This window comes from Protopterus annectens, chromosome 17.part0 (genome assembly GCF_019279795.1).
Source record: "Protopterus annectens isolate FY-2018-M chromosome 17.part0, PAN1.0, whole genome shotgun sequence".
NCBI classification, from domain to species: domain Eukaryota; kingdom Metazoa; phylum Chordata; order Ceratodontiformes; family Protopteridae; genus Protopterus; species Protopterus annectens.
Window position 1 is genome coordinate 607,465,920 of NC_056751.1, and position 23,116 is coordinate 607,489,035.

General features: G+C 39.2%; 1 protein-coding gene across 1 annotated transcript in view; it reads right to left on the reverse strand.

Moving 5' to 3' along the window:
• Positions 1 to 9,697: 9,697 nt before the first annotated feature.
• LOC122791831 overlaps positions 9,698 to 23,116 on the reverse strand; it is a 305,664-nt gene continuing 292,245 nt past the window's right edge. The window contains exon 12 of the mRNA XM_044059795.1: positions 9,698 to 12,400. Within this exon, the coding sequence (XP_043915730.1) occupies positions 12,344 to 12,400 (57 nt within the window). The 3' untranslated portion in view covers positions 9,698 to 12,343. The remainder of the gene's footprint in view (positions 12,401 to 23,116) is intronic.

The following is a 23,116-nucleotide window of genomic DNA, read 5'->3' on the forward strand; positions in this document are numbered from 1 at the left end:
AATATATATTCCAGCTGTTGTTGCACCTGAACTCCACTTCTTCCAACTCCCACTCATAAGCTCATAAGAGTACACTATGCAGTAAAGCTAGAAGCCCTTTAGGAGACTTAGCCATTGTAGTTTACTGACTTCCCTTGTCACCTATTGAGGGGCCAGACCCAGGATGAATTACAAGTTACCCATCCGTTTGTATGAGTTATATTTAAGGACAGTAAGGAAGCTACTTTGCTTGATGCACTACGAGCTGATAATGAGCTGTTTACTGTGATCCAGGGTTTGATTCCTTCAGTCTCCATTTGCCTAACTGCATGAATCTTGAGTGATTTTATCCAGACAGTACCCCCATGCTAAGTCTGAAAAAAGTCTGTATGTATCCTGGATCTACCTTGATTAACAAATAATATGAAATAAAATGTGGAACTGGATTTTTGAAAGGTAAGCTTTTAGAGAGGTATCTTATCCAACCAACAAGTCCTGATTATTTTTTATTTTATTTCAGTTTGATTACCGGGGGAGTCCACTGGGCCTGAAAGTGCCCATTTTCAGTGGAGGCCTGGGGAGAAAAGCTCCATAAGCAATATGATACAATAAAGGTTACATAATGTTGAAGGTAAAGTTACAATTATAAAATTCATACAGTAAGAAAAGCAAATGCATAAAAAATATACTTTTAAAACACAGTTAAAGATAGTAGAGAACATAATTTACAGGAGTTTTCATTGAGGGCAGCAGGATTCAACTGTCTATACTACAAGGCTCTGAGGTTACATGTTATTTACAATATTTACATACTTGGAGTCAAGAGAGACATTTCTCAAACAGAGAGTGTAGCTTAGGTTTGTTTTAGGAGAATAGAAAAATATTTGTTTGAGGGAGCATGGAGAAAGGAGTATAGAGAGCTCAAAGGAGAAAATTTCCTAGAATTTATGTAGGGTGAGAGCAGGAACATTTCCGTTTAGAAGACAGCTAAGAGAAAAGTTTGGACTTGAAGGAGTCAGAGTTTGGTATGGTCCTAAGTAAAGGAGGTAGGGAGTTCCATTTTTTGCCTATATCACAGAGTAGCTTGTGGTCCTTACAGTATATATTTAAGATGCTTCCAGTTACAAATTTAAGATGTTAGTCAGGAGATGGCCATTTGCAGCCTTATAGTCCAGGCAAAAAGTGCCACATAGAAATTTTTAGGAGACAGAATGGCATAATATACCCTTTAGAAACTTTGAAAAGTTTAGAGAGCTCATATCTAACATTTGTTTGTTGATGAGAAAACATTGTGATTTTCTAGCTGAACCATATACATGAACAGTTACACGTTGAAAGAAGTGTTATAGGTGCATTGGTGTATATTAGATTAGGGCCATTATAAACCTAGCCATGCAACCCAAATGTGACCCATAAATTTGATTTATATAGTGGGTGCTTTACTGACTACCTCTGTCCATTAGACACATAGGTGCAAGACCAGGGGTGAATTTTCGATTACCCATCCATTGGTCCAAGTTGTACTTAACTAGAGATAGGGAGGAACTCTGATTCACATGGATGGGAGCCTGTTCTAAAGAATGAAATTCTCTGAGAAACATATCTGTCTCTTCAACATGACCTATTTATGGCACAAGAAAATTTTAGATCATTTAATCTGGTAGTTCTGATGCTGCTTCTTTTTTGGATTTGGAAAAGGTACAGCAAAACAGGGTCCAGGGATGCCTTGAATGTTTGCATTTGTTGTCCTGGGAAGAGCACTGATCTCCATGGCCTTTTTCAAACTCAGGCCAGGAGCAGTGCCTGGTTAAACAACTTGCTTAGAATCACACAGTTAGGCAATGAAGGCTGAGGGAACCAAACCTTGCACCACTGAACTGCAGGAAACAACTCATATGCCACGTAAAGATAATTTCTCAGACGTCTGTATGATACCGAATAAACAAACAGGGCTTTGAGGCGATCAGCATAGGACATTGTGTTTACTCCCTGTATCCTTTTTGTAAGGAACCTTTGTGGATGTTCCACTTGCTGCATGTGACTGGTCAGGTACATACTGAATGGGGCATTATACTCTGTGATGGGTCTGATGAGGGCTGACTACAGTGGTATGATGACATTTCTGGCCCTAGATGCCATGCCCTTGCTTATAAGTTGAGCATCCTAGAAGGATGTTCTTACTGCTTTGGACACATTGCTAAAAGGCTATGTTGCTGTCTACATGAGTTCCCAGATCCCTGACTAGTGAATCAATGTTTAGGGGTGTTTTATTGATGATGTAGTTACATGGGGTGGTTGACTTCCCAAAAGGTACTCTAATGCATTTCATGGTACTGAGTTTTAAGTCATGGTTTGGAACAAAACATTTGTCTATGTTAGACCTTCCTAAAGGGTGTTCTCACTTTGGGGTGGATTCAATAACTGCTCCCAGTTTGCAATCAGTTCCAAACTCGGTCAGCCAAAGGCCTTTGATATTGTTAATATTGGCATATATCAGGGAAGCAGATGCCAAAGAGGAGTGGGCCTAGCACAAATCCCTGGGGGACTCCACTAGTGACCAGCCTAATGTGGAGGTGGCTACTGATTCTCACCTCCTGGGTCCTATCAGTGAGTCAGCTAGCTGTCCAGCATATCAAATGCTTTAGCCAGATCAGTGTAGGCAGTATGCACTGTTTTCTCCTCATCCAATGCCTTAGTGGCCTTTTCAAAGAAGTTCACCAGATTCAGTAAGCATGACCGTCCTTTGACAAAGCCAAACTGGGATCCAGTGTCTGAAGGTCTCCTATGTCCTTGTTGATAATTTCCATGATAATTCTTTCAATGGCTTTGCAAATGAGACTAGTTAGACTAATGGGTCTGTACTGAGCATCCAAGTGTTCTGGATTTTGCAGAATGCTCCTCATTTGTGATCAAAGTAGCCCGCTGTTTTACTGTTCCGCATTAAACAGTGGTGGCTCCACTATGTGATTTTTCACTGGCTCTTATATCGCAATTATAAATAATTGGCATTGTAGTTTACGAGCCAGTCAAGTAACTATTCTGGAGACAAAGGGAGCCAATCAGGAGGAAGAAAATGTGGCCAGTCACATACTGCTTCTAGTTTTTTGTACCACTGGAATACCTTCAAAACAGTTATTGCAGAACACAGAAAGATCATCACACTTGTATTTACCGGCTGGCAAGGTAGTCTTCATCTGACTGTATAGCATCCTGCATGGTGTTTCCTGAGCTGATTCATTTGAACATTCACTCATTCTGACTGTGGATTTGGGACAAGAGGTAGAAACTGGACAAGGAGATGATGGCTGAACTGGAATTGCAACAGGCACAGCAGTGCATCAAGTACAGTGACTGGACACCAGACCACTAACAACATGAGGGAAAAGAGCCTACAAAATGGCTGAGTTTTGCTTTATCTGGGTTGGGATGGTTGTGGTGGTGGTGTTACTTCCTGGGACCTATACTCCTGCCTTGGATTTTGTTTTTTTGTTCTTGATTGCATTTGGGGGTTGTTCACTACTGGACTTGTGCAGCTACAATGTCTCAGACAGTAGTAGAGTTCCAGATGTTTATGAATGTCCAGACTTTTGCCTCATATTTTTGGTCGGTTTCTCATAAAACTGGTATTTTTTGGTAAATCACTGAGGATCCAAGTCATACATTTGAGTTTCAGACTTCAGTAATTCACATTCTCTTATTCTGTTGATGCTCAACGTAATGGTAGCAATATTTTTAAAGTGTCCCTGGCTAATTCTTTATTTGTCCCTGAGTCTTCTCTGATTTGTCCTTGACTGGTTGAGTTAATGGATTTAGTTGGGAGAAAATGTGGAGGGGTTGGAAAACCAAATGCTGAAGAGCATTTTTTTAATAGTTGCACTTGAATACTGTTATGTAGCTACTTGCTACTGAGTATATTGCATTTTATCAATGGTTTCTGGTGACTTTGTTTTATTTATTCACATATGCGTCTTATTGAATTTTAAAAAATGTATAGTATTCATTAAATTAATACTTTTGGCAGAAAGCCTACTTCAACCAGGTCCCATGAAAATGTTGCATTTTCGCGCAGTGCAAAAAGTGGGTGTTCCACATTTTGACTGTTCGTCACACATTGCTAGGATCTGTGTTCCACATTGGCCTCTTAAGAGATTGAGACCCATGGATCTGTACTTTTCAGGATTTGTTGAAGGTGCTCCTTTATGAAGGGGGATGACCATCACAGTCCTCCATTCACATTGCACAAAGTCTGTTTTAAGTAAAATAATAACTCGAGGGATCCTAATAAGTCATATTTTAGACTATTCAGGAGGCATCCTGGGATGTTATAAGGGCCACTGAGGCCATGTTCTTAGCTTTAGCAAGTGCAGCCTGTACATGCTCCCTAGTTATAGTTGGCGGGGTTAGGTGTGGGGTGGTTGGGAGTGACAGAGGGAGTACAGATGCAAAAGTAGCTGCCAACTGGATTCAAATTCAATATAGGCCTGAGAAGGGAGTACAGAGGAAATATAACTTCCTAGACTCGGAAAATATGCCTTTAGTAATATGTTGGGCTAGGTTGAAGGAGGACCTCTTAATGACAGAAGGTACTTGCTAGTCAAAGGAGAGCTAATTACCCATGAACCTAGTCAGATGTCTAATGACAGTGTCAGTTTTGAGGAGTGTGTTGTTTATGTGGTAGGTGGTGGGGTGTTTTTGTTTCCCACCTCGCTGGCCTTGTTCAAGAGAAATCTTGACCAATGGATGGGAGATCGCAGATATACCCCAGGGATTACCTCAGTGTCACTGCTCAACAGAGGCACAGCAAAATAATGGGTATAGTTCCCCATACTAAAGGGGTGGCGTAAGCCACAAAACTATGGGCTAGGCTTGTAAATGCCCTCGGGCAGATAGCCTAGTATGAACCTATGAACCTATGAACCAAAGACTGCAATTTGTATTTGGACTTAAACTTTAGTCCATGGTACTTACACTGTGAGTATGTATGGTTAAGGTCATCCTGGAGTATATCAGCTTCATCTAAAGTGTTGATGACATCCTGAATTTGCTGTCATTAGAAAACTTGGTCAACTAGAATATCAGATTTTATGTCAACAAAGCATATGCTGAATAACAGCACTCCCAGAATGGAACCCTGTGGGACGCCACTGGTTATAAGTCATTTTTACAGGAAAGTGTACAACCAAACCTGATAAGTGTACCATCAAACCTGATAAGTTTACCATCAAACCTGATTGAATAAGGTCAGTCTGTTAGCTAGCTTGCTATGCAATGTGTCATATAAATGTTTATATTTTCCTGTGCTAGTTCACCAACAATGCCAGCGAGTGGGATATTGCTGAATGCCTTTGCTAGATCTAGGTAGCCAATTTGTACCAATTTTGCCTTCATGTAATGCCTTTGTGACTCTTTCAAAAAACAATTCAGCTTAAGATTGGCAAGATCTGCCTTTCAAAAAGCTACACTGGTTTGAACTGATGGATTTTAATCAGTCAATATCCTTATTTATGAGTTTTGTGATGATACAGTCTATTGCATTACAATGAAGGTGATAAGGTGATCTGTAGTTTCCAGTGTCAGAGGTTAGGCCACCATTGATAAGGGGGACCACAATAGCTCTACTCCAAACTTCAGTCGCATAAGCAGTGGAAAGGCCTCCACTAAATGGTTTTCGAGGGTATTTATTTCTTTTGGCATTTGTTTACCAGGAAAATATGACTGGACCAGAAAGTGTCCATTTTTAGGAGATGCCTGAGGATAAAAGCTTCACAATCACAGTGTTTCAAAAATCAAGTACAGGCGTTTTAAATCTCAAAGTATCATGGTACAGTATAAAGCAACTATTGCAAATATTTTAATTCACAAAGTATCTTGTTACACTACAAAACATAAGAGTGGAGAAAGTGAGAAAAACATAGAACACGTTTCATAGTAGAGTGCAATGAGAAACAATTACATGAGTTAGAGAAAATATGTGAGGAAAGAAAAACTCAATAGTTATATTATTTGTTTCGTATATTAACATGTGATAAATGGGACCTGTATTTGTAAGCCAATATTTTATATTAGCAAGGAAACAGCCTGGATGCTATCCAGAACCACAGAGCTGGATGTTTTGGTTCTGGAAAGGACTTTTAGTTCTACCAGTCCCTCACCTCACTTTTAATCCCTATTGGACTCTCAGCACATCTCTCACTCATCCTCATAAATCAAATATTATGCTTCATACCTCTTATATTGCTGCTGATTCTCACCTTGATAATTATCTCTCCCCCATCTTCATTAAAGTTAATCCTCTTCTAACTACATATACACCCACCTCATACAGCTATTCTTTTCTAATATATCACAGGGTCCTACATTCCTCCAAAATCATAGCCTCATCCAAGCCCACCCTTAACTGCACTCATAACCCCTACTATACAACTATCTGGATCACAATAGTTCATCATCCCCAGGCTCACCAAAACATAAGAGCCATACCACATACAAATATCTAAACAGCTCTATAAATTCAGACCCATAATTCTGATATTTCTTATTAGAGCAAACAGAAAAAAAACTGGACCTGCAGACAAGCCGTTAACCTCAGTAGCATTTCTTCCTCCATTTCATGTGCATTAATTAATGCTCCAAGTATCTAAAATAAACTTGATCTTGTAAATGCCTTCTTATCCTAAGCCTCAGACATCAAAACAGTGACAGAATCTTGGATTTAAAATAACAGCCCGAATTTCAACACCTTCTCCCCAAATACAATTACCTCCATGACTCAAGACCAGGAAAATACTTGGAAAGGGACACTAATTTACAGTTATCACAAAATGAAATTCTGTTTTCATGAATGAAATCTAGAAATTATACCTGTGATTTTTAAATGTAATCTGTGGTTGTTGAGAAATGTATTTTAATTTGCGTGCTCTGCTCCTATGCTGTTCTGGATCCAAAGTCTTTTTAAGACACACAGTCTTGCTGGCTGTTTACTGCTGAATCAGAGACACAGAGCTTTGCATGACTCCATCTGTAGTCTGTTTAAAGCACCACGCCTTTCAAATTGCACACTGATAAAGAAATATATTTTGTAGCTATAAGCACAGTTACAGATAACTTATTCTATAACAAATGACACGTACTATTTCTGTCAGATTGTAGCATATATTTACAAAGTTTTCCTTCATTACAGATATGAATGATGACTTCTACAAAATACCTCTCTCTGTCCTTCTCTCACATAACTGAATTACTACAATTGCTATATAGAGAGTTAGTCACGCACATATTTCCTCTTGGTATGTTTTTCTGGCCTTCTGTGGGAAGTTACATCTATTGTCCTGTCAGCAGTTCTGCTGATGTGAAAATGCACAAATGCACGCAATCAGAATAACAGAAGAATGAAAGGAAACGTCTGTTCTGTTCCTACTGGAAAAACATCACATATTGCTGAATTTATAAAAAAAGGATGTCTGTTTATAGATATTTGCTCTGCAAACATGAGAAAATCATGTAATGCTTGTTTTCCAATATTGCTTTGTTAGGCATTTTCTTTTTGATGCTGTGAAGAGAAGCCTGTCTGTTATACATATAGTATGAATGCACATTTTAAACTCTATACATATATTCAAGCAAACATTTTCAGCATATTTACAACATAATTAATTTCAGCCTAATATTCATATCTAACAGTTGTTACCATAACTTCATTACAATTTTCTAGTGCATCTGTTATCTACATGCAATTAAAGTAGATTCTGTGCACGGAACACTAAATAAAGTAAGCTGACAATATTATAAATAGTTAATATGAGAAGAAGTAAAATTGTGGTGAATGTATGCTCTTGCATAAAATACCAAATTCTGTGAAAATCCCACATTTTTCTAATAATCAGACAATTTACCTTCAGGATTTTCCAGTATTTCCCCAGAAAAATGGAAAATTGTGGTTTCTAGACTTGGAGGTGGGTGGGGCCTTAATCTGAAACAAACACCATCTGAATACCAAGATCATTGCTCATGCTAAGGCCACCTCAGACATTGAATCCAAATGGATCCAATTAAAATTTCTTTGGAAAAAAAATCCCCTTCTACTAACTGCTACCTCCAACCCTTATAAAAACTGAAGTCTTTACTCATGTAATCATTGCAGGCCCCTGTAAACATAAAATATCATAATACTAGCTGACTTCAAACTTAACTACACTGGTATTTGATCTCCAAACTTAGGCACATTCATTTCCAATAGTATCCTCACACATTTAGTCAAAGAATCCACATGTCCAAACCTACCTGCCAACTTCTATGGCCTCCTTGATCTAGTAATTACTAACAACCTAGCAATAATTTGTAACATGGCTATCCATCACCTCCTTCTTCAGTGACCATTCTGCTATCACCTTCCAAATGTATCACTAAAACTGCTCTCCAAAATGATATTTTTCAGGCCCAACCCCCCCATTAATATCACCAAACTCAAAATCACCTTTCCAGTATTGATTGTTTTCCCTTAATAGCTCTGCAAAACCCCAAACTGTAACACTCACTCAAACACTTCTCCAACTGCTAGACAGACAATTCACTGTTACAAAATGACTATTCAAGCAGCATACAAACTTCTGGATAACCAAAGAATTCAAAGCACTCCTCAGATTAAAAGATAAGGTATGGTATTCAGAAAACAGACCCCCTCTTCAGACTTACATGCAAGCTTAACTTGTCTCTCTATGTAATCCAGTCAAACAGGCCATACACTACATAAAACAAATGCCTCAGATCCAAACAGCTGCCCTTACTTGGAAAACCCAAACATTTTTGGCAAGAGATCAGCTTGCTCACAGGGCAGAAAACATCAGATTGCAAAACCTTCTTAACACCATCCAGTGCTCTCAAAGTCAACAGTCTACCTTAGACTTCCTAAAATAATTAGGCCACTTCCCAGCTACAAACAGACATTATCCCTTAGCACCGCATACCCTTTTCCACCCTTGTATTTCAGAAAAATATCACCAAAAGACATTAACTCCTTGCTGAAATAAATTCCCACAGATGCACCCTCAGGATAACTTTAAACAGTGGTTCATTTATCACCGCAAAGACTTTCTTACTGCTCCTGTACTCCAAGTCTACATACTTAACACAAAAATTGTGCCTAATATCTTGAAAACTGCATTTATTAAACCTCCTCCAAAACAGCTTAAAAAATACTTCCCACGTTTAGCCTATATCTATTCTACCCAACTTTTGTAAAATTCTAGAAAAACATGTATCCACACTGCCACCTCCTCAAATTAAAACAGCATGGGTGCCGTTCAGGACACAGTACCATGACTGCTCTATGGATCCTAATGGATGAAATCCTCCTAATTAAAGGCAAATACATCCTTACTGGGGCTCTCTTTATGTACAACAATAAGGCGTTTGAATTTATTGACCACCACCTCAGAAAAATGCCATCGGCTCTGAAGTCTGTGTCTGCTTTAGAGACTTCATCACTAACAGATCGTTTAGGACCAAAACAGGATCATCCATCTCTCAAGCTCTCTCTCACACAAAAGACGTTTCTCAATGGCTCATACTCTCCCCCCATTGCTTTTCTTAACACTTATTATCAAACTATTAATCCGATAAAATCTCAGCAACTGGAGACAGGGAAAATGAAAATCTGATACACTCCAGTAGAACCTGGAAAAACAGAAACCAAGCCACAAACTGATTAATGACAATATTCTTTATTTAGCAACCATGTATGAATATACAATACTGCAAAAGATGTTTTCATTTTTTGTAACTTGACTTCATCAGAATGAAAAGCTGAATTCATTTTCTAATTTAAAAATATTGTATCACACGATTAAATCTTAAAGGTGCCAGCACAAATAGATGAATTTAATCAAAAAAAAAGAAGAAAAAAATGGCTATTATACATCGGATAGTTGTTTAAGTAAGGAGGGGTAATGGTCATTTGGTTTTATTGATGGTTCCTTGGACACAATTTATTTTTATTTTCATTTTAATTTATGTTTTCCTAAATTCCTATTCTTTGTTTCCTTTGTGAATTCATAAATTGATTAATAGCATTGAAAATTATTGATTAGAAGATATTTATTATTTTATTTATTTAATATTCAGTATGTTTCTATTCACTTGATACATTTATGGATTTTGATCAGTTTATTTTACATTTTATATATGTCATTGGTAGTTAATGTGCAATTGTGGCTCAACAAAAACAATCCATAGAACCACAGGAGTGCATCTCAAACAACACTAGTTCTGCAAACACCTCTCCTAAACGTCTCTGTACACACCATTCTCTATTCTTGTTACAAAACTCTGGGAATCCCTACATACTTGCCTAAAAGACCTGTCCTCTTACTCTGCATTCTGAGCACAACACAAAAGGTATCTCCAAATCAAGTCACAATGTAGTTCTTTCTGACGGGAGACACCACCTAACCTTCTTCTTCCAGAATTAACATCTTCTTCATCTCTACACTATCCATCTCTTTTCCTCACACTCTAGCCCCGTTTCTACTTCTGCCTGCATCTGATTGTTATATACTGTAGCAATACACTCTAATACAATATAGGAAACATTTTTATAAGCTTTACTACAAGCATGTCTGTGAAGTATTCGCTCAAGCATTGCTTGCAAGTAGTCAGTTGTGATCAGTGTACTTCCTTGGTAAACAAATATAAATAAAGTAAAATAAACTTGCTCCTAGTTAATCACACAGGGAGAGATGTTGACAGGAAGATGTTAGAGGAAGCATGGAGGGTCAAAGGGGAGCTGTCTGAGCTAAAGTTGTACATTAGCATATGTGCGATATCCTTGGTGTCAATGTGTATGGTAGCATTTAACATCAGAACAGTACATTATAGGGTACTGAGAAAGATGTATACCTAATTTGAAAGAGCCTATTTTAAATGTACAGAAGGGGTACAGGCATTCAGTCATCAGGGAGAATGCTCACATCTCTTCAAGTAACACTTTGGATATGCATGAAGCTTGAAAAATCATTATTCTAATCTCAAGTACCTAATCAAGAAGACTTGCACAAATTACACACAAGACTATGAATTTTAATTTCTAATAGCCAAAATGTGAGTCAACTGCATTACTTTACTGTTTTTGTGTTGGAACAGTTGGAACCCTGATCAGTAGTGATGGCTTGAAAAATGATGTCCAAGAATGAAACAATGTTGCTGGGCCCATGATCCATGGATGGGTAAGTGGAAGCTCTATTCCTCCAGAAACTCTCAAAAAACTAGGGGACTCACTTGTCAACTAATACCTATTGAATGTTATGTGGACAAATCTTCCTGTAAATGGCTTTTAACACTACTCTAGCCATACTGTTAGGAAATGATGTTTTTAACACACATGCAGTGATTTAGCAGGACGTTTAGGCAATTACTTGGTGTGTTGCCAGTGAGAGACATTCCTCCTGCCTTTCAACAGAGAGAGAGAGAGAGGAAGAAAAACATGCTAGTTAATTCCCTGAATACTGCTTTAGATTCCAATCTTCTGATATTTCTTTCTTTGGTGGACTGTTACAATAGTTCTTGTGCCTCCATTTCTTGGTCTTTTAACTCCCTGTTGTTTATATTAGTCATAACACAGCTGTTCTTTAACATTAGCTATACCCATATAAATACTAGAAAAGGCATGTGCTACCAGGAACATTTCAAAGCCTCACAAGTGAAAAAATACTGCAGAGAAGAAAAGTATTGTAAAGTGCAAGGTCTAGTCATGCCGTTTACTTCGAAAAACTGGAATAAAAATGTGAATGCATTCTTGTGATTTTAACACATGAAAGCTTTTCAGCTTGCCTCATTTTCTTTTGTTTGTTGAATGTGTTTGCTAATGCTGTAATCCTGTATTAAATAACTTATTAATGACATGCCATTTTCTCCATCCCCCAGAAACAAATTGGTTATTATGCAGCTGAAAAAAAAACACTAAATCCAGTGATAAAGTAAAAACTGCAGCTTCCAGCAAAGCTGGGTTTGAGTAATGCCCCTAGTTGTTGTGTTATACTGATTGGTACAAGTATATTTTTAATATGACATTTTCAGAATGCATGTCAGTGGCATTATTAACATTTGTATTTATTCATTGTATTAACAAACTACAAATACAGACTTGTCCACTTTCACAAATGAAACTTGTTTATACTATATAAATTCAGAAAATTTTCTGGAAAAAAATAGCACAGCTCTCACTGTAAGATGATATATAAAATGCCATCTGCACCTTAGTTCAAACACAGAACACTTTGGTTTTCTGTCCATGAATTAGGAGATGATCAAAGCAGACACAGGCGCCAGCCAGTCATTCACTTCTTTGTAAACCAATATCCGCATTGACTTCTTAGCTGATGTCATATTCTGAAACACTCTGTTGCAGGTATAATTCATAGAGCTCGGTCTAAAACAGAACACAAAGTAAACAAAGTTAGGACACTGCAGGACTGTTTCACCGGTGATTAGAGATTGAGACTGAGCTGTTGCTGACACCTAGCAGAAAGTGTTGCTATCTACACAAAGAAAGATGACAGAAGCACCAGCTACCTGGGCAACCAGTATCCTGCCCATGAAAGCCTTTGCTTCTGCATACCTCTCAACCTCTTAGCAGAAGAATTCTGGCCAAAGCCAAAAATAACTAGGTGGGGCTTAAAATCAAGGATATATTTTAAATATGGCTATTATAAAGTTGTTAGAATAACATGTTTTGCATTAGCATACATTTTCTGAAGGATATGAAGTCTAAAACATAACTGTGTGTCATTATTTAATAACTTCAATCTGCAATGATTTTCTAGAAAACCACACATTTTAAGAGAAACAGATCAAAAATATGAGGTAAAAATCTTGATAGTCTGAAAAATTCTGGACAGTTGAAAGGTATGTGTCTCCAAAAAGTATTTTATGAAATGCCTCATTCCTCTTCTGTCATGCTTCATTTGGCACTATGATGGTAAAGAAGGTCATGTAGACCTTGTACTTCTGAAAGACCCCCACCCACTCTGCAAAAACAATACATGACATGTAAAATAAATCCCTGCTCAAAAAAAAGTACCAGAGAACCAAATGACTTTACCTGTTAACTAAAAAGTAAATTAAAAATAATTGGAAACAAAAATACATGTAGAGCTGAACTACACCACTGTATCACATCCAGTTTTCTTCTACATCACAAAGATATGTTGCAACTGATATTTTTTCAAATTACTGAGTGAGTGAGTGAGTGAGTGAGTGAGTGAGTGAGTGAGTGAGTGAGTGAGTGAGTGAGTGAGTGAGTGAGTGAGTGAGTGAGTGAGTGAGTGGGTTCTGTAATGGAGTGACATTCTATCCAGAATTAGTGATTAGTTTCTCTGCCTTGCACTCAGGGAATTCCAGGATAGACTTGACTCCTTGCAATGCTGAATTGGGTAAACATGAATAAGGAATGAATGAACACAGATACATACACACACACACAGGCACGCACACACACATCTATGTAGTGTGTGTGTGTGTGTGTGTGTGTAAGAGAATATGCTTCGTCTCTAAGGTATCCTGAAGTAGTGTAAATTCAAAAGTAAGATATTTAAATTAATCCTACAGTCATAATAGAATCCTCAGCTGTCATATATTACAGGTATAATAAATGTTGCCTTACTCTGTTTCACATGATTTCCTAACTCTGGTTTCTCAAAAAGAAACAGCCAGTTTCACTTGGGGTACCTCTTACCTAACAGACATGGAATATGTTAGCTAAAGTGATGTGCCAATGAAACCTTTTCCATGAAAGTTTACTTACCTCTGAAAACTACACATTCTGTAATTATCTTCAATAAAATGTTACTTAAATGACTATGTCTGCATCTACCAGTAACATTAACAGTATTACAACTAATTGCAAAGTATGTGAACAGAATTAATCACAATGCATGTGTGCAGCGATAATTATAAAGCAGGGGCATTTCATTAAACTCAGTGCATGCATATAGCACTAATTATCATTGTGCACAAAATTAATCAGAGTGCATGTGTAGCACAATTCCAGTGCATGCGCACAGTATTGGTCATGATGTATGTACATAGCTCTAACAAGATGCATGTGTGTAGCACTCTGTGTACATGGAACTAATCACAGTGCACATGCAGCACTAATCCCAGTATGGGTGCATAGTACTAATTACAGTGCATGTGCATGTCTCCAATCACAATGCATGTGAGTAGTACTAATCACAATACATCTGAGTACTAAACACAGTGCATGTAGATGCCTCAAATTACAATGCATGTGAGCAGCACTAATCACAATACCCATAAGTACTAACCACAGTGCATGTACATGGCTCAAATCACTGCATGTGGAATACTAATCACAATGCCTGTGCATCGCACTCGTCACACTGTATGTGTAGCACTAATCATAGTGCATGTTGCACAGTACTAATCACAGTGCATGTATATGTCTGTAATCACAATGCATGTGATTAGCACTAGTCACAATGTCTGTGCAAAGCACTGATCATAGAGCATGTACAAAGATCTAAACATAATTTTGACATAGTAGAAAGGACTACCTATAACAGGCAGAGTGAAGCTAGAGCTGCCTGTAGGAAATCTCCAGGGTGGAGTCAGGATGGAGTCTGTAAGGAAGCCTACAATAAAATACCTGTAGATTGAAGAAAATGGCCAGTCACTACTGCTCTACAGTGAAGGCACTGCAGGGCACATTTCTTTTTAAGAGGAATAAGGAAGGAGGCCTTGTGAGAGATTATTTTAAGCACCTTGAGGGCAGTATTGACAGGAGGTACAGAATGCCTGGGTAGAAGGTCAACAGTAGAAGGAAAGTCTATTGGGGTAAAGATTAAGCTAGAGGAAGATCTTTTTAGAGATTAAGTTGGAAGAAAATACGGTACTTACGTATTATAGCAACCACATTTCAGTACTTGCAGAAATCGCTAGGTTTGTGTGCATTGAGGTCTGCTAAACTAAGAAGGGGTGTATAAAGTGTTCACAGAAACATAACAATTTCTTTTGAGTACTGAAACTATTGTGTGTGATTGTTTGTTTACATTGGAAGAGGAATAAAGTGAGATTCTGTCTTGCCTGGTAACAGCCTTTTCAGCCTTATAAGAAAGAGTGCTGCTTCTCACTCCTCATCGAACGAATGCAACTCAGCACCTTTACCAAAAGGCAACCCGTTCCATTTCAATTATGTTTAGGTTTACACACTGCAAGGGGGGATTGCTAGATTTGGGACATGTGTGTGAATCATTCAGTATGTGGGGCACCTGTTGATAGTATTGTAAGTGGATGCTGTGGCTACATAACTTCACATGATCAGAAGTATACGTCTGAGGTGGGATAACCACTTAACAGCCCCGGCCGAGGAGTCCCGCTGGGGAAGAAGACATCAGTCCCTGAGGAGTCAGTGTCCCCTTAGTATTTCTTGTAGGCACCTTTGTCTTGGAGGGGTTCTGACCCTGAGCAGTTAGACAATATATTCCTGAGCAACCACCCTTTGCTGATGCTGTAATCAGCAAAGCAGGATTTGCGATACCGTGTGGCACTGTGGAGTTCACCGAAATAATGCCACATGCCGCCCACGGGTACAAAATTTGAAGGTTTTTCCTCTCCCTGCCTCAAACTGTCGGTGACACATAAGTACTTACTTGCATACACACCCCTTTAAAGGTTAACAAGCCTGTTTTCAGAGAACTGCAATGAAGTATGCCAGTTCTGAAATGTGGTTGCGATAATACGTAAGTACCAAAAATACTTCACTAATAATGAGTAACTGGACTGACAGAATAAGGCCTGAGTGCATGTGAGCTCATTAAGTATTATAGGCAGGAAACCACTTGCAGGACTGTGATAAGTCTGTATATATGTACTATGTATTGTGAAGTTCTAAAATTGTTTTATTTGTAGAAATGGGCATGACGAAAACTCCCTTTCTATATTTTAAGTTTGAAAGTTTGCAGTTAAGAGTTTTCATTACATGGAAATCTGATTGACTTATGTGTGAAGCATGCTATATAATGGAAAAATATAATTGAAATGCTTAAGCTGTTTGAGTAAATGATCACAGTATATCACACAATGCATATTAGTAGAATACTTATCACAGTGCATATACACTGCACTAATCACAGTGCATGTGCACAGTACTAATTGCAGTGCACATACACTGCACTAATTGCAATGTATGTGCACAGCATTAATCACAAAGCATGAGTACTACTAATAATAGTGCATGTGCACTGCACTAATCACAGTGCATGTACACCATACTAATCACAGTGAATGTACACTGCAATAATTGCAGTGCATGTATACTACACTAATTACAGTGCAAGTAAACAGCATTAATCACAATGCATGAGTCGTACTAATGCTAGTGCTTATGCATGAAACTAATCAGAGTGCATCTACACAGTATTAAGCACAAAGCATGAGTAGTACTAGTGCTAGTGCCTAGGCATGAAACTAGTCACCGTGCACATGTACAGCATTAATCACAATGCATGAATAGTACTAATGCTACTGCCTATGCATGAAACTAGTCACAGTGCATATGTACAGAATTAATCACAATGCATGTGTAGTACTAATGTTAATGCCCATGCATGAAACTAATCACAGTGAACATGCACAGAATTAATCACAATCACATCAATCACAAACAAACAACTGAAGGTTATGCTACTCAACGCCAGGAGTTTAAATCTCAAAATGCACGCACTAAAAGCACTCCTCAGTATGGAGAATATCGACATCTGTGCAGTAACTGAAACCTGGTTCAAGGCTCCAGAGAGCACCCCAGCACTACTGGGCTACAACTTATACCACACGTTCAGGCCACAGAACACGGACCGAAACACAAAAGGAGGGGGTGTATCTATATTCATCAAGGATACCGACACCTCCAGGTTAGTGGCGCAGCATGATACCTCTGAGATCATCCATGTGCAACTAACATCGGGCAAATCTGCAATGCAAATTGGGGCCTGCTACAGATCACCCTCCATGACCCAGGACCATCACTCCACCTTTCTAGAGCCACTGGAAAACATGAAGGTCCTACCAAACACCCCGATATTGGCTGATTTCAATTACCCTACCATTCACTGGGAAAACTACTCAAGTACAAATTCCCAGGCCCAATGCTTCCTGGAATTCATCAACTCAAATGCCCTGGATCAACTGGTAAACTCCCTTACCAGAGGTGAAAACATATTGGACCTGGTCATCACCAACATGGGTGACAGATGTTCCACACCAGAGGTCAACCTGTCACTGGTTAGATCAGACCATAAACTAATCACTCTGGATGTCCACACCCCACCACCACCCCCAACTAAGGAAACCACAGTAAAAAACTCTTCTAAAGCAAACTTTACCTTACTTAAGACAGAGGTGGTAAGTTTCACAGCCCCCACACTAAAGGATAACGCTGCCCAAGATGTAGAAACCTTTACAAATGCACTCTATGAGCATCTACAAGGATGCATGTATTGTGCCATCCCTAGCAAAACCAAGACTCACTCCTCTAAGAGAAGGAAACCAGTTTGGTGGGCCCCTGCAATAAACAGGCTATACAATAGAAGAAGGAAACTAGCTCAGAAAAAAAGCAAATCCCAAGAAGGAAAGACATCCCTGATCAGTATCAGTAAGAAACTGAGGTCCCTCATGAAATCATCCAAGGCTAACTTAGAAAGAAAAATAGCCAAGGATTCAAAAGATAACCACAAAGCCTTCTTTAGCTATGTTAAGAATCTAAGTGACAACCCGCAGATATGCACTGAACTAGTGCAAAATAACACAAAATATACTGAATCTACTGATATTGCCAACATCCTGACAGATAGATTCAGTGCAAACATCACCCCCCTCTCATCTCCAAAAGAGCCCACAACAATACCAGAAAAGTGTAGTGTCCCAAAAATCACAGATGCACAGGTGAAAACAGCCCTTTCAAAAGCCAAAAAACACAGCATCAATGGGACCAGATGGTGTCCCAGGCTGCGTCTTGCATGAACTACATAACGAACTAACCCCCCACCTAAACACGCTGTTCAACCTCAGCCTCTCCACAGGCTACGTGCCTATAGAATGGCGCACAGCAATGGTTATTCCTCTCCACAAAGGAGAGGCCACAACTGACCCTGGTAACTATCGCACCTTAAGCCTGACTAGCCTGGTCTGCAAGGCTATGGAGCACATCATCATGGAACTCATTAACAAAGACATTGGGAACCTCCAAACACTTGACCCGACCCAGTTCGGCTTTGTTAAGGGCAGATCATGCCTACTAAACCTGGTTGACTTCTTTGAGACAGTCACCAAGGCCATAGACAAGGGAAAGATGGTTCACACAGCCTACCTTGACCTCGCCAAGGCTTTTGATACCATTCCCCACTCGGGTATTACAGAAAAACTCACCAACCTGAACATAAACCCCTACATCACGAGACGGGTTGCCAACTGGCTTACAGGCAGAACTCACACGGTAAGAATAGCGGACTACACCAGCCACTCCCACATCTAGGGTAAATAACTGCCTTCTGCAAGAATGGTGTCTCCCAGGCTTCACATTCAGTACTCCCCATCAAAGCCCTCACTTACCAGGGCTAGTAGTTAGCTGTAGTTGAGGTCATTTCCTTGAGATGCTGGGGGTCCCATCTTGTGAAGGGATACATTTTTGAGACTTCATAGGAGCAATTAAGGGATCCAAGGATGGGCAAGTGGAGAAGCTGAGGGGGAGTAGCCTGAGGCTGCAAGGGGTCATGGAGAAAATAAAAGCACTGATCATAGTGCAAGTATGTACAGAGCTCCGATGACTACATCAGGCAAGTTTTTCAAGCAGGTGTTTTAAGCTTAGTCTGTTCAGTGACATAAGAGTATATTATAACCTGTTTGGCTGTGAGGTCATTAACATTCCTTATTCCCCTGTTCAACCAGCAGCTGTAACTCTGGGCAGTAACACATACACAGTCCAAAAATGGCTAAGTATACACTTAGTGTAGACACAAACTGGGATGCCAGTAAAAAGAAAAAAGCACTCAGCAATAGAGAACACAGGAAAAAGGGGAACAACCGAAAACAAAAAAGGCAGTTCAGCTGTAGCTGTTCAGATCAACATGTTCATCATCTACAGAAGTGTCTTCCCAGCATCACAGCAATTGCTGTCCGTGGTCTTCTCCAACCATCCCAGTATATGTAATCATATTCCTTTGCAGACACTTTATGACTAATAACCACTCAAAGCAAACTGACCTCATACACTTAATATATGAGACAGTAAAAAATCCCAGTTGTCTTCTTGACATTCTTATCCACCCATTACTTTTATTCCAGACTTTTACTGTCAGAAACCATTTTTTGACCCTTCTCCAGTTCTGAACATCAAGTGTTCCCCTGGACACTGGACAATCTCATTCATTCTCCAGGTGAGAGCACTCATTCCATTTGTCTTCACCACAGTGAAAATGGGGTGATAGAGGTGGTGCCATTATTTGCAAGGACTAGGATGTATACTTAAAAACTAACTGCCTGTGCATGTCCAAAAGGTGGCCATGTCAGGGGCATGCACTAGGGCATGATACTTCACTGCTGCGCAATTCCAGAAGCAACATAAGCCTACAAATGTGCCCACCTTTGCAGAACAGGTACTTCTGCAGATTTCTTGGGTCTCCAGTAAGGAAATCATTGCATTGTGTATGCCCTAGACATGAGCCCTACCTCTCTCCCTGGCAAGACAGAGGTGAGCAGACTCAGACCATTCATTCCTCTCCCTCCCTGTGTCATCAAAAACAGGCCCTGAGCCCCTACCTGAGCTCAGGTCACCCCTCTGTACACCAGTGGAGCTGCTGACTCTCAGAAATGTACAACAGAGCAAGTAAATGTCAGACAAAGTTGCTATGGACAGGCATCTTGAGTATTGTTTGAAAGGCGTCAAACCTCCCACAAGGGCCAATAATTTACCACAAACATTCTATGTAGAAAGCAGCACAGAAAACATTTGTCTTATGGGATAGTCATACACACTCCAGTCTCAATTGCTTCTCACTATTACTGATTGTTATAGTGGTGTGGAGACTGTAGCTACAGTGACATGTACCAAAAATGGTCAGAAAAATAACCAAAGATAGAAGTGCAAAAACAAGCTAGCTAATGGGTCACTGTTACTCATTCCAGTTTTAGCACATGGAAGGAGAGATTATTCCATTTGTATGCAAAAAAAATGAGTGTATCTATGTACACAACAACCCTATTATCTGCATCTTACAGCTGGAAATAACCTGCAAAAGTAGTAAAAATGAAAGTTAATTCCAGTTCGTCTTTGCTGATTACAGTAGACAGGTTTGCAGAAGGAAGAAAAAACAAACACAGGGGTACTCCATACCTGACTCGAGTTTCAGTCTTTGTTAAAAATGGTATTGGAGATGGGTAGCTGTTTTCATGGTTGTACTTACTCTAGTAATAGACTTTTTTAGCAGAACAAATATATAAAGCAATGTTGATTGCCTGTATGCGTGATGACTCCAGCATTAACTTTTCTAAGTTACATTATAGACAGGGATGAGATAATAAGGGAGAAAAACTGAAATATCGACACAGTGAAACATAGGTTTTCCCTGCAATAGTTACCGCTCATGATAAAACACAGCAGCATGGCCTCTGGTTTCTTCTCAAATTCTTTATTTGTTAATCTCACTAAAGTTAAATACAGATATTTTCCAAATGCTATTACCATATCAGGAATGAATGTATTCTGCACTGTTGTTACTCAGTGAAAACTGGCTTTATGTGTCAGATAACTAGTTCTATCTCTATATATTTTGTATGAATTAAAGGTCCACAATGACTGTAATATTCCAACATGGGGTATGATAATGTTAAAAAAGTTATATAGCCTGTAAGAGAAACTAAAACTGCTGTAAACAAATATCTACACTGTGTGTGTTCACCCTTAGGTCTTACTGAGCAGGAACTCAGTACCACTTCTGACTTTGGCTCTCAGCCTGTACTCCACAACACACAAGAGGACTGACCACAGAACATTATTCCAGTTCTAGTTTTTTTCTTAACAGGAACTCAGCACAAATGAAAGAATTGGTGGGGCTGGATCTGCCACTATTAATACCCACTGCTGCCAGGTATACCTTAGCAGAGTTTACTGTAAGTGGTGTTAAAAGGGATGGTCTAACAGCAGCGACATTTACATTTACTGTAGTTCAAGATGGTCTAAGCAGGAGGTGTTGTGTCATGTGTGGTTTCACTGTTAGATAGTTTACGTAAAACATAATCTGAGCTTCCCCATATTCTGGTTACTGAAAAGTTACACAGCTGAGGGCAACTTTGTCTTTCTTGTTATGTCAACCACATAATCTGGAGATGGGCAGATAAAGTAGACAGCAATACAGTTATACTTGTGCTCTTGCTGAAAGAGTGACTACAGTTTATGGTACAAGCTACTGATGGTTACTTGATATACGACCAAAAAAAAAAAAAAAAACAAGCAGAAAAAACATGACCAGGCTGTCATATGTCTCGTGATTCAAATGAGTCACTGAGGCTGGGAATGCATTCTAGTCATTTATTACACATACACACATCAGAAGCTGTAACTTGTACATGTACTTTGTACTTCATATGCTTACTGACTGACCTCTTACTTCTAACACACACACGTGCATCTCCATTCAGGCTTACATTCACACTGACTGACCACACAAAATGTCACTGATCTCGCACGTGCTCGGTAACGTATATGCACGTGCTGTCTAGCTACAGTGGCTGACTAGGTTCAATATACACACTGATCTACATCCTTCCATTTAATTTTGTTTGACAATGCAAAATACAAGAGCAAAGGCATAGTCGCAGTGTAATTAGGATTGGGTTTGCAAATTCTACCCGATCTATTTACATACTACTGTATTCCATAGAACCAGAATACAAAAGTGCCCACCCCCTTTCAATCTATCTTGCTCTTCTAAAAATAGTGGATCTCCACTAAAACTTAACTTTTTAGACAGGTAAAACCTAAGTTACCCACTTTCATATCTAACTGCTTAGTGCACATTGCAGCATTTAGGATAAACCATTTTTTTCATCTTACCTTCAAGCATCTATTGCAAGACCATCAGTTATTGGAGATCCCACATTCTGCCTCTCGGTAGTCATCTTGGGATTAGTGCTTCTGTTCATTCATGGTGAGAGAAGGAGTACAATTACATTATTTCCTGGAGACTGCTGATCACCAGAAAGCATAATAACTGCTTTATAGGTGACAGCTTGGAGTCTGTGCTTATATTCTGATCCTGGTGACAGTAGGAGTAGAGTACCTTGATTTCCGACTCTGGTTGGAGAGTGAATGTCTGTACTTAACGTACCTGATTGGTCTGTTTCCTATTTGAAGCATCTACCAGAAAAAGACTACAAGCCTACAGACCATTGCATCATCTTGGACAAGGCTGTGGCCTGCTTCTCTTCTTGGGATTGGTGCTAACATTTTGCTTCTGGTGAGAGAAAAAGCAAAGGAGTATTGTATCCCAGCAGAGTGAAGCTGTGGTGAGACCAGCATTAGTAGTAGCCAGGCAGTAGCTATTCATGCGACTCCCCTCTTTTCATAATTCTTGACAAGCTAATTCTTTGTTTTTAGTAAATATTGCTTGATTTCTTTCCAACTTCAGAATACCTGCCTAAATACTTCATGCTTAAATTTTCAAGGTCTACGTATTAGTTTCCCCTCAAGTGTTTGGCAATGCTCTGTACAGACTCAGACGCCTTGAGTGACATTTTTCTTGTAAAAGCACAATTGAAATTTCTCCAATCTCTAGTTGCACACAGGACAACTAGTTTGCAGTGACAAGCACTGTCCACATAGTTACAAACCGGATACTCCTGACATTGATTGATATTCTCACTCCAAAAGTCTAATCAATAAAAAAGGGTCTGTTGCCATAAATATGAACTTTCCTACTGTCTCCATTACCAGCTTGGTGGATATGGGCACCCTGAGACAATGTAGAAATTGCTTCATGTTTACTGACAACCAGTTAATTCTAAAACAAACTGATACTATATGTGAGAGATGCATTTACACAACATCACTGGAGGCAAAACTATCACATAAAAG